Here is a 13,493-nt window from a genome sequence, read left to right as displayed (position 1 = left end):
AAAGGAGGACACAAATATCATACCAGAAATGTTGAGGAACACAGGGCTGAGTGAGAGAGAGGAACTGAAAGAAATCAATATTAGTAGAGAAATGGTGTTGGGGAAATTGATGGGATTGAAAGTCGATAAATCCCAGAGCCTGATGGTATGCATCCCAGAGTACTTAAGGAAGTGTCCCTAGAAGTATTGGATGCATTGGTAGTCATCGTCCAAGATTCTACAGACTCTGGAACAGTTCCTACGGATTGGAGGGTAGCTAATGTAGCCCCACTATTTAAAAAGGGAGGTAAGAGAAAGGAGGGAATTATAGATCAGTCAGCCTGACATCGGTAGTGGGACACTTCTAGAGTCCATTATCAAAGATTTTATAGCAGAGCACTTGGAGAACAGTGGTAGAGTCAGCATGGATTTATGAAAGGGAAATCATGCTTGACAAATCTACTAGAATTCTTCAAGGATGTAACTAGTAGCGTTGATGAGGGGGAGCCAGTGGATATGGTTTATTTGGACTTTCAGAAGGCTTTCAACAAAGTCCCACGTAAGAGATTAGCGTGTAAAGTTAAAGCGCATGGGATTGGGGGTAGTGTATTGCGATGGATAGGAAACAAAGAGTAGGGATAAATGGGTCTTTTTCCGAATGGCAGGCAGTGACTAGTGGGATACCGCAAGGATTGGTGCTAGGACCCCAGCTATTCACAATATGCATTAATGATTTAGATGAGGGAACTAAATGTAATATCTCCAAATTTGCAGATGACACACAACTGGGTGAGTTGTGAGGAGGATGCAGAGAGGCTTCAGGGTGATTTGGACAAGTTGAGTGAGTGGGCAAATGCATGGCAGATGCAGTATAATGTGGGTAAATGTGAGGTTATCCACTTTGATAGCAAAAACAGGAAGGCAGATTATTATCTGAACGACTATAAACTGAGAGAGGGGAATATGCAGTGAGACCTGGGTGTTTGGTACACCAGTCGCTGAAGGTAAGCATGCAGGTGCAACAGGCGGTAAAAAAGGCAAATGGTATGTTGGTCTTCATAGCGAGAGGATTCGAGTACAGGAGCAGGGATGTCTTGCTGCAATTATACAGGGCCTTGGTGAGGCCACAGCTGGAATATTGTGTGTAGTTTTGGTCTCCTTATCTGAGGAAGAATGTTCTTGCTATAGAGGGAATATAGCGAAGGTTTACAAGACTGATTCCTGGGATGGCGGGACTGACGTATGAGGAGAGATTGAGTCGGTTAGCATTATATTCGCTGGAGTTCAGAAGAGTGAGGGGGGGATCTCATAGAAACCTATAAAATTCTGAAAGGACTTGACAGGGTAGATGCAGGAAGGATGTTCCCTATAGTGGGGGAGTCCAGAACCAGGAGTCATAGCTTAAGGATACGGGGTAAACCTTTTCAGGACTGAGATGAGGAGAAATTTCTTCACCCAGAGAGTGGTGAGCCTGTGGAATTCGCTACCACAGAAAGCAGTTGAGGCCAAAACATTGTATGTTTTCAAGGAGTCAGATATAGCTCTTGCGTGTAAAGGGATCAAAGGGTTTGGGGAGAAAGCGGGAACAGGCTGCTGAGTTGGATGATCAGCCATGATCATAATGAATGGCGGAGCACGCTTGAAGGGCCGAATGGCCTACTCCTGCTCCTATTTTCTATGTCTATGTCTACTAGATAGTCTCCCAACATGGTGGATGGCCCACCTGCCACGGTAAAGTGCCAGCAGTGGTGGGAAGATGCCCTCAATTGACCTCTGGGTGGGAAGGCCGTCCTCCATTTCCCCACTGCTGGTAAAATGGCATGGTGGTGCGAAGATGACGGTAATGCCAAACGCCCACCCCCCTCCCCCCCCCAGCTGCCTTCACTTGCCATTTTATGGACCCCGCCACCTCCCAGTCTGTCCCCAGAGGGCTGGTAAAATCCAGCCCGATTAAACTATCAGGGGTCTCTTTTCTCTAGAAAAGCGATATGGCTTAACTATTTCCACGTGGTCGTACAGAACGAAAGGGCATAAATAAGAGAGCCTCTAACAGATCTAATAAAGAATTTAGGAGGAATTTCTTTGCGTAGAGAACAGTGAGAATGTGGAACTCGCTGCCAAATGGAGTGGTTGAAGCAGAGAGCATTGAAGCATTTAAAGGGAGTAGAGGGATATAGGGGCAGGGTGGGAAGAGGCTATTCGTGTAGAATATAAACACTGGTTGGACCAGTTGGGACGAATGGCCTGTTAGTGTGCTGTAGCTTATGCTAAGACAATGGATCTTGTAGCATCCATCATCTGTGATTGCACTGTACAGCTTCATTCCAAGTGTGACTGTGAACAGGATTGTTACTGATTGGATATTCAGTTAAACCCAATGATCTCTAGAAGCTAAAGAGCTGCAAGTGTTGGGTTATCTGGCCTATTCCTTTCTCCCTCAGTAAAGGTGACTTCTGGCACAACTTTGACATCTAACAATGTTTGAAAGATTGTGGTCAGAACTTCTGTTTCTCCTTTAACTGGTGGGGTGGGCTGGTAAGACGGGCAGAGCAGTGGCAAATGGATTTTAATCCTGAGAAGTGTGAGGTGATGCATTTTGGGAGGACTAACAAGGCAAGGGAATATACATTGGATGATAGGACCCTTGGAAGTACAGAGTGTCAGAGGGACCTTGGTGTACTTGTCCATAGATCACTGAAGACAGCAGCACAGGTAGATAAGGTGGATAGGAAAGCATATGGGATACTTGCCTTTATTAGCTGAGGCATAGAATATAAGAGCAGGGAGGTTATGATGGAGTTGTATAAAACGCTAGTTAGGCCACAGCTGGAGTACTGTGTACAGTTCTGGGCACCACACTATAGGAAGGATGTGATTGCACTGGAGAGGGTGCAGAGGAGATTCACCAGGATGTTGCCTGGGCTGGAGCATTTCAGCTTTGAAGAGAGACTGAAAAGGCGAGGTTTGTTTTCCTTAGAACAGAGAAGGCTGAGGGGGGACATGATTGAGGTATACAAAATTATGAGGGTCATTGATAGGTTAGATAGTAAAAAAACTTTTTTCCTTAGCGGAGGTGTCAATAACCAGCAGGCATAGATTTAAAATGAGGGGCAGGAGGTTTAGAGGAGATTTGTGGAACAAAAAATTCACTCAGAGGGTGGTTGGAATCTGGAACGCACTGCCTGAAGCAGTGATAGAGGCAGGAACCCACAGAACATTTAAGAAGTATTTTTAGATGAGCATTTGAGATGCCATCGCTTACAAGGCTACAGACCAAGTGCTGGAAAGTGCTGGGATTAAAATAGTTAGGTGCTTGATGGACGGCACAGACACGATGGGCCGAAGGGCCTGTTTCTGTGCTGTATAACTCTATGACTCTAACATCTAAGTCACGACAGCCCTGGGCCTTTTCCACTTTGTGTTCAGCCAGCATCAATAGTACTTCTGGATGAGATATTAAACCAAGGCCCCATGTGCCCCCTACCCCACCCAAGTGATGTAAAAGAATCCCACAGGATTATTTTGATGAAGAGCTGGGGAGTTCTCCCCAGTGTCCAGGCCAACCTTTACCCCTCAGATCACAAAGAACGGATTATCTGGTTATCTCATTGTTGTTTATGGGACCTTGCTGTGAACAAATTGGCAGCTGCATTTCCAACATTGCAACAGTGACTACCCTTCAAAAGTACTCCAGTGGTGTAAAGTGCTGTGGAATTTATAGTTGCTTTATAAGTGGGAATCCTTCCCTCTGTTGTTCCATTTCATCGTTCTTTTCCACTTTTATATTGGAAGAAAGCTGGGTTTTGGTATCTTGACATATATATGCTGAGGAACCTGTCGAATCCTTAACACTCTCCTTTAACTTCTCATTTAAAACCTTCTGTGATTTTACTTCCAAATGTAAGTCCAGTAATGCGTGATTTCCGACTTTGCTTACCTTTAACTCAGCTTGGATCAAAATGAGTTTAATTTACTAACCCTTGGTTAGGGTACCCTCAAGCTGCTGAGTGAGTGAATTAATTGTTTCCAAGCCATCAAGGAAGAAGCCAAGCCACAAGACATATATGTTAGAAATCACAACTTATATTGATCATTGAGCACACAAATGCTTAACAGACAGACAAACGTAATCTGATATCTAGCAATTGAGCAGCAAATCATTAATGGACAAATTACCTAACAAGACAAGTAGAAAAGGTTACACAGGAAATTCCAAGAATCACACTAAATAAGTGGCAACGGATATTGAGTATTAACTGCAGCAGTGACCAGAGTCTGGGGTTCTAAATTGGTGAGATTATTTTAAGCACAATTCCTTACATAGCTGATAACAGTTTTGAGCAGTCTATTAAATAGTTAAAGTCTACATGTGATTTACAATGTTCAGAGCTTGCACGATCTCATCCTTAGGAGCTGCATGTTTGAGTAAATTTCCTGGGTCACGGGCAATAGTTTCTGGAGCGGGGCTATCTATTTCACTTGGGTACTTGGTTCCCACCGATTCCACTGTACACATAAGTGACGATATCTGAGCCAGCTTCCCTCTCTCCTTTCTTGACCACAGCTTACTGCCAATCACGTGACACGCTTAACCCTGCCTATATTGGGCTGTGTAGTCACAATTCAGCTTCTAACTTCTGTCCTTAATGGTAGCTTGTACTTTTGTGCCTTTGATATGGTTGACCACATTCCCCTCAAATGGTTCTCCTCCATTCTTCAGCTGAATGGGCCTGCTCTTGCCTGGTTCCAGTCTTGCCTATCCAGTCAAAACCAGAGAATTGTTCCTATCTCTGCACCGTTACCTCTGAAGTCCCCCAAGGATCTGTTCTTGACTCCATCCTCTTGTCGCCTAATCATTATCTGGTCGTTTATCTTAACTTTGAGTAGCACATCTATCGGATATGTTAGATTCCAGTTGGTTTAACTTATTGCTGATAAATTCACAGCTTAGCAATGATTCCAGGAGCTTATACAACCTTGTCCTTCTGAGTCAGAGATAGAATTTGCTGTCTTCCCTGTTCCTGGAATGCTTGGGCTTGTTACCAGGACATCAGACATCGATTCTCAGTCTGGCATTGTAGTCTGTCGTCTCCTTGCAGTTTTTTCAGTATAACTAATTTTGCTTTTGTATTCAGCTTAACACTTACTCAGCAGCTTAACTCTTACGCATAAATTTAACAGCTCTCCTGGCTACCCTCCGTAAACTTGAGCTCATCCAAAACTCTGCTGTCTGCGTCCTTACCTGCACCAAGTCCTGTTCACTCATCACCCCTATGTTCACTGGCCTACGTTGGATCTTGGTCTGACAATGCCTCGATTTTAAAATTCTCGTCCTTGTTTTCAAATCCCTCCATGTCCTGGCCCCTTCCTATGTCTGTAGCCCACTCCAGAACTGCACCATCCAAGATTTCTGCACTGTTTCAGTTCTGACCTCTTGAGTATCCCTGATTTTAATTACCATTTAGCAGCTATTCCTTCAGCTGTCTTGGTCCTAAGCTCTGGAATTTCCTCCTTAAACCTCTGTCTCTATCTCTCCTCACTTAACATGCTCCTTAAAGCCTACCTGTTTGACCAAGCTTTTAGTCACCTGTTCTAATATCTCCTTTAGTGGCTTGGTGTCAAACTTTGATAACGCTGCTGTGGAACGTTTAACTATGCTAATTGAACTGTATAAATCTAAGTTGTTGCTGTGTTGCTCCAATACTGATTAGTTTGTTCTTCATTTTGTTTTTATATTCATCTTGATCCATTGAGCTATTCATTGTGCCCTTTTTCCCTGTCTTGCTTCTAATCTTGGTCACAATAACTCTTGCTCTCAGTGATGGGCATCTGTTCTGTGTATTGTTTTTATAGAGTCATAGAATTATACAGCACAGAAACAGGCCCTTCAGCCCACCGTGTTTGTGCCAGCCATCAAGCACCTAACTATTCTAATCCAATTTTCCGGCACTTGGCCTGTAGCCTTGTATGCTATGGCGTTTCAAGTGTTCATCTAAATACTTCTTAAATGTTGTGAGGGTTATTAAGATGATTCATTTCCCTTTTTCCCTTCTGCCATCCCTGTCCAGCCTATCTAGCTCACCACCCAAAATCTACCTTATTTTTGTTTTCATTACCAGCCAAAGAACAAGAAATACTTTCACTGAGAATTATGTACCTACAATGTAAAATGGTGCTCAAATATCATCAGTTAATGTGAATGTAAAGTCTGACATTGTAGTTCAAAGAGAAATATGTTTAAATCTCTTGAATCCCTTTTAATGTTACAAAACAAACTTTTTGTAATCTATTTGTGGTTAACATTATTTTCCTTCACTCTCTGCTTCAGGCTGCTCAGGCACAGGAACAGTTGCGTCATTTCTCTCAAATGGAGGAAGAACGAGTTGCAAATTTGGAAACCAGAGTCTCTGAGCTTTCTGAGCTCCTCGGCAGTTATGACAAGAGTAAACAGAAAGACAAGATGACAATTCACAAACTGAAGGACCGTATTATTCAGTTGGATATGGAGAACAAGACATTGGCTATTGCTGCTTCCAACAGAGCCCTGTCAGATCTAACTGTAGATGAATCTAATCTTGACGTCAATATTTTAAGAGACAAAATGGAAAAGCTAAAGCGACTGCTGGTGTTGGCAATCCGGAAATCACAGCAACCCTTAGATTTAGAGAAGCTTTGTGAAGTTGATTTGACAGGCACACCTGAAACATCAGATGGAGAGAAAGCCTCTGTTTTCTATTATCAACAAGAGTTGAAACAGCTGAAGGAAGAGTTTGAACGGTACAAGATGAGGGCTCAAGTTGTCCTGAAAAACAAGAATGCCAAAGATGGCAGTACAACCAAAGAACTGGAGAGTTTACGCGAACAGCTGGCAGAGCTGAAGGAGAAGTACATTACCCTGCGACTCATATGTGATGAAATGGAGACCAAACACAAATGTGACATTGAGGCAAAGAATCTGGATATTGCCCAACTCCAAGCAACTCACAAGAAAGAACTAGAAAAGATAGAGGGCCAATGTCATGAGAGAGTTATTAAACTAGAAGAAGAAATGCACAAACATAGAGACAGAGCTCTTGCAGTCTTGGCAGAGAAAGACAGAGAGACTGAAACTCTACGTTCAGGTTCTAGTGGGCTACCTAGTCATAGAAACTATGTTGAGAACAAGTTTTGGTCAGATGGGGAAAGTCCTCAGAATAAAGATCATCTTCAAGAAGATTTCTGTCAAGATATTCTGAAGCAGACTGCTAATTTTTCAGGACCCAATGAACCTACTTTTCTTCACTATGCAGAACAACTGGCTCGAAAGGAGCTTGAGGTCACAACACTGAGAAAGCAGAAACACCAAATGGAAGCTGTGGTTCATGAGCTGGAGGACAACCTTCTGATGGAGAAGGAACGACACAAAGAAGATGTCGAAGTTCTTCAAGATGAGATACAGAAACATCTCAGGGACAAGAAACGCGAAGGAGCGAATCTGGAGTATGTGAAAAACGTGACCTACAGGTTCCTAACCTTGTCAGATGCCCTGGGACGCCAGCAGACTTTAACTGCCATTCTCACTGTCCTGCACTTCAGTCCTCAGGAGAAGCAAAACGTGATGAAACTGCAGGCCAGCAGCTGGTGGAGTTCTGGGAAAAGATGATTTGCACACAATTTATTCTGGACGATGGAAATTAATTGCAGTTGGTTCTTTAATCTCAAAATCCACTTTTTCAGGTCTTTCTTACGAATAGTTTTGTAGTGGGGCATTTCTGTTTCTGTAAGCACTGTAGCTTGATGTCACTGCCACTAGCCAGAAAATAAAAAGCTCCTAAACCACCTCTAACTGCCTAACCCAGTGACAGTGGTGTTTTCATAACAATGTAACATTGGAATGGTCTGTAAACTAGTTGTTATATCTATGTAGCAATTTTGAGATGATTAAGGATATGAAACTGACATGAAATAAAAGAAAGCTTTAAAGCTTTTTGTGGTGGTAAAATTTCCCTAAGACCTGCTTCAAAATTTACTGCCAAAAAGCTTTGCTTTGTAAAATAGCATCTTTGCTGATGAATATTCTTTCCTTTTTATTACCGGGACTATACTGGAAGCCAAAGGAATGGCCAGCGAGCACTCTGGTTTTCGCCATTCATTCATTCCTGATCCTTTCATGTGAAGATTTTGTCCCTGTGCTCTTCAGTGCAGGTGTCAGTTTGCCTTATTGTCTAAAATGCTTTCCTCCTGTGCTATGAAATATCAGTCAAATAAGTGCCAATTGTATCTCTGCAAAGAACACTGCATAGGCTGGGTCAGTTAATGCTGGGTTGCTGTCGTGCTTATGGAAGTTGCTCTTTGTAAACTTAGGTTTGGAATCCTTTTTCTGCTTCTTAGGATTTCTGTCTTTGATTCAAGAAACGCATTTTCACAAGTGCTTCCTGATTGCCTGGTGCAACTTCGAAGGAAAGGCAACAGAAATTGGAGAAAGGGTGAAAATGACAGATTTCTGTGGGATTTCCACTGAAGTCATGGCTTGCTTACAAGATGAATTCCTGATTAGGGAAGTGCCTTGGGATGTTTTACCAAGTTAAATGGTGTGGGTGATTTTAGATGCCCCAACAAAAGGAAAAATAATTCATAGAATCACACACAACCAGAAGGTGGCCATTCAGGCCATCATGCTTGTGCTAGCTCTTTGAAAGAACTAACCAATTAATCCCACCCACCTGTTCTTTCACCAGAGCCCTGCAACTGCTTCCTTTTCAAGTATTTATTCAATTCCGCTGGGAAAGCAACTATTAAAACTTCTTTCACCCTTTCAAGCAGTGCATGCCAGATCAGAGGTAATAAAGGATCCACTATACACTTGTTCTTCCTAATTTTGAATACCTATTCACATGGTATTGTAATTTATCACAATACTCTGTCATCCGTAGGTATTTTGCATTTGTTATTTTAGAATGTGATAGGCCCATTTAAAACCATTCAGCAGTCACATCATGTTGCATAAACCCTGTCCTTAGATTTGTGGTGACTTTTATACCACATTACTATTCCAGATAGGCAGGCTGATTATGTGATTTCTCCTTATGCTGGAGGTGTTGTATGAATTGCTTTGGAATGTGACAGGTATGCAGGATTGGTAAAGGTCCCTCAAATATTTGGTTTGGAGAGGATAATGGCAGACTTCCTGATATAAATGGGCTGGGGACGAAATGTGAGTTTGTTGCCCTTTCCTGATCTTTTTCATGTCTTGTGCTTTGTAGGACTGTTTTGTAGACCTTTGACTCCGTCACTAATGAATGCATTTAACTTCCTTTGTACATAATGATTCTATTGCAACATCTACTTTTGTTTAAAAGTAACAGATTAAAAAACACTTCCAAAGTATTAATTTTTTAGTCAGGGGCAAAACTGTCCCACTTGTTAATTTGTGACATCAGTCTTCTATTTGCTCTGTGAAATTTTGATCAATGTTGATTGCCTTTCAAAAATATCAGTCAAATCACCTTTGCCTTACCCAAAGACTTCTATTAACCCAAGCTGCCAGACTCATGTCTACATAGAATACAATACACCAGCACCAGACCCAAGTTATACAGCTGCCTGGGTCACTGGGTGGATGCCTATAACATGCTACATGATCTAGACAATTCCTTAATTTTAAAACAAGGAAAATACTAAAAAGTTACAGCTCTGGAGTACAATAGGTGAATAATTTAGATAGAGGCAGCTGCTTCTTTTCACATTTACAAGTGTGCAGGAGGAAGTGTCCAGTTTTTCTAAACAGGAAGTTTGCAGCCTTCCCATGCAATCCTCTAGACCTCTAGGAGGTCAGAGGTTGGGAATTCTGTGCCTGTCCACCATCTACAAGGCACAAGTCAGGAGTGTGATAGAATACTCTCCACTTACCTGGATGGGTGCAGCTCCAACAACACTCAAGCTCGACACCATCCAGGACAAAACAGCCCGCCTGATTGGCAACCCCATCCACTGCCTTCAATATTCACTCCCTTCAACCACCGAAGCACAGTGGCAGCAGCGGTCTGTACTATTTATAAGATGCACTGCAGCAACTCACCAAGGCTCCTTTGACGGCACCTTTCAAACCCGTGACCTCTACCACCTAGAAGGACAAGGGCAACAGATGCATGGGGACACCACCACCTTCACGTTTCCCTCAAAGCACACACCATCCTGACTTGGAACTATATTGCCATTCCTTCACTGTTGTTGCGTCAACATCCTGGAACTCCCTTTCTGACAGAATTGCTGGTGTCAGAATTGCTGGACATCCCATGACTGCAGCAGTTCAAGAAGGCAGCTCACCACCACCTTCTCGAGCAATTCGGGGTGGGCAATAAATACTGGTGTAGCCAGTGAGGTCCCACATCCCACGAATGAATTTTAAAAAGCACTGAAATGTGGCTTTGCAGCAGGTTAAAGTTATACTGCACCCAGCGTAAGGTAGTGATTACACACATGCATCAATGTGGACTGAAACTGCCTCACATCAATTGAACAGGGAAGGTAACTACAGCCGTAAATCCAAAATAAGCAGAATCGTTATAGTTCCCCACGGCATAGCAACTACAAATAGAGGTAAGGTCCCAGAATGCTGATTTGGCAATTTTACTTAGCGACACCCAATGGTCACTTAAAAAAAAACTTTGCAAACCATTTTTTTTTTAATATACTAAATTGTAACTTGTGTCCACTTCTGTAATTCAGGTTAGCACAGTGACAATAGGTAAGAAAACAGGATTTGTGTCAGTATTGTTGAAGCAACAAATACAGGCTGTAGAGAAAACTAATGTATGCAAAAGAAGTTCACAGAGTCAATGTGGTTAGGCATCAACTATTTTGCAGAATCATACAGTGCAGAAGTAGGCTTTTGTGCCTGTGTCAGCAATCCCATTCCCCCACTCTTTCCCCATAGCCCAACAAATGCTTCTTTTCAAGTATATATTCAATTTCCTTTTGAAAGTTATAATTGAATCTGCTTCCACCACCCTTTGAGGCAGTGCATTTCAGATCATACCTAACTGCATAAAAAATGTAATCTCCCCACACTCACGCACCTCCATCCCAATTCTTTTGCCAATCACCTTAAATCTATGTCCACAGTTTCCATTGGCAGAAAGTTCAGTAACCAATGTTCCCTTATTTACTTTATCAAAAGCCTTCATAACTTCAACACTTCTATTAAATTTCCCCTTTCTGCTCTCAGGACAACAATCCCAGCTTCTGTTATGACTCGGTGAGCAATGTGTCTCGGGGGTCTCTTGCTGTCTTCACCTGGTCTTCTTGTAACAGAGTTTAATTTTAAACACACTGTGTTTTGAGCTCCCCTTTTTGTGAATCCGTGTTCACAGTTTCCAATTATCAGGCAAATAACATGTCTTCAATGGTTTCAGTTCCCTGAGAGCTAGGCAGACAGGAGGTGTTCTTAGTTCCAGGGGAGCACATGGCATTCTCCCAGACAAATCCTTCGGGAGTTCCAAATCAAAATCCTCCCAGGGTGCTCAACAGGTTAGTCATGTGACTAGCGCCTTATATGGCACAGTCTCTTCAACATCCAGTCGAACTGGTTTGACCACTTGTGTGTGTTGGAAAACAGGGACTGGCTCCCCTTTGTTTCCACATTCCATACTTATACAAATGTTCTTCCAGTCAGAGATTGCAATTTTTAAAGTTTTAATGTTCAGGTGGCAACGTTAATGTGTGCCTCAGGCTTGACAAGTGGGGTTTGCCTGACACCTCCACACCCGGGAATGAAATGCGGTTTGAAGAAAATGGCACTTTTCATTACAGAGTCTGAGAGAAGTGTAAGGTACAGAAGGAAAACTATGCATTTCTCCAGACCTGCTGAGTGAATCCAGCATTTCTTGTTTTTGTTTCAGATTTCCAGCATCCGCAGTATTTTGCTTTTATATTATGCATTTCTCTCGTTCATTTTCATTCATTCACCACTCTTGAAGCTCATTAAAAATGGTCTGTTCTGGGGGGGTCAGGACTTCTTTAATTCCCCTTCTTTTTCCTTCAGCAGAGTTAGTAGGGGGGGGCAGGTCTATCCTGAACTCCCTGATTCATGCAGACTTTTGGCTTCAGGAGATTGGGTGGGGCGCGGTTCTCTTTTACTCTGACTGTGGGGGAGGAGTCTGTTACGCTGTCCTTTGTCCTCTGGGACACTCCTACCTGCAGGTATTTGTGCAGACTTAACTGCATTTTCCAGTGACCCTTCAATTAGGTGAGGCATCACCCTCACAGTTTTGTTGCCCCCTAGAGGTCTCTGTCTCTGTAGGTTCCTGTAAATGCTGTTCGTAACTCTGGTGGGGTGATTCTAGGGTCTGCATTAACATAGGAGGATGTGGCATCTACCTTTTAACATTTATTTGGGTTGGTTGACCGGGCAGTAAGGGTTTTCATCCCGCTTTCTTCCCGGACTTCCTTTAACCTGCCCTCTGGGTCCCTTTTCCCCCTTCTCTTTCTAACCTTTTGCCAGCCACATGTCTGCCTGTCCCCTTTTTTTCTCAGTGGGGGTCCCAAATACCTCACCAGCCCTCTGCTGGAGGGTCCTCCTAACTCCGGTACAGGACTTAGGGATGCAGATTTCACTGTAGGTTGGGGTTTCCCCTCAACCTAGCACATGCAGCAACTCCTGCTGTACTCCACCACATCCTTGTGGTGTTTTGGCCAGTCAAACTGCTATCTTATGCGGGTTTTGGCTTTTGTATACCAGCATGTACAGCTACTGTAGTCTCATGAGCCCTTCTTAATATTTCTCCCCGGTACCCCTGTGGCACCACTAACTGGTGAACTACTGTCCACTCCTGGCCCTCAGGTTTGTGAGAAGAACTCCTTTTCCTCATCAGTACCTCATTCTTTATAAAGTAGCAGTCAGGGACTCTACTGCTTCACTTTCAGATTGGGCAGCCTGTGCTAACCCTCACAATACTGGGTCGGCTTACTGAGCCTCACCGAGGGAAAATCCAGTTAATTCATCCCCTGGGTCTCATAACTTTCCAAAGAAAGTCTCGACCAGGCAGACCTCATGGACATCTGCCTGCAATGCCAATGCAGTCTCCTCTGGGGGAGCTGGTTTGATCATGGCCTGACTCACTAAACATTCAGGGACTCTGCAGGAGACCATCTCTTGCCACCGCCCTGTCTCTCTGACCTCCTGCGGTCTCTCTTTCACTACTGTGGGGGCTGCCACCTTCACCCCTGGCACATCATTACCGAGGAGCGGGTCAACCTCGTCCACAGGCAAACTAGAGACAATCCCTGCAATCACCGGTCCCAAAGCTAGGTCACATTCCAGGTGCACCCGATGTACAGGTACAGGTATACATGGCCCTCCAATACCATTCACCACCATTTTGGTGTTCAATGCACTCTCTGGGGGAAATGTCAGGCCTTTTCCCAGTAAAAGGGATCTGGTGGCCCCAGTGTCCCTGGGAATCACTATGGGCTTGCTTGCCCCACTCGAGGGATTATGGGGTTACTTTCCCTTCGGATACAAAACCCTGATAACC

The 13,493-nt window shown here is 43.5% G+C and overlaps 1 protein-coding gene across 3 annotated transcripts in view; it reads left to right on the top strand.

The window, feature by feature from the left end:
• gcc1 (GRIP and coiled-coil domain containing 1) overlaps positions 1-7,945 on the top strand; it is a 41,374-nt gene extending 33,429 nt beyond the window's left edge. For all 3 annotated transcript variants that reach the window (XM_068059300.1, XM_068059299.1, XM_068059298.1), the window contains exon 3: positions 6,308-7,945. In XM_068059300.1, coding sequence (XP_067915401.1) covers positions 6,308-7,621 — 1,314 coding nt within the window. In that variant the 3' untranslated portion in view covers positions 7,622-7,945. The remainder of the gene's footprint in view (positions 1-6,307) is intronic.
• Positions 7,946-13,493: the final 5,548 nt, after the last annotated feature.

The sequence above is a fragment of the Heterodontus francisci genome, chromosome 27 (genome assembly GCF_036365525.1).
Source record: "Heterodontus francisci isolate sHetFra1 chromosome 27, sHetFra1.hap1, whole genome shotgun sequence".
NCBI lineage: Eukaryota > Metazoa > Chordata > Chondrichthyes > Heterodontiformes > Heterodontidae > Heterodontus > Heterodontus francisci.
The sequence above is the reverse complement of the archived record's forward strand: the minus strand, read 5'-3'. Positions and strand labels throughout refer to the sequence as shown.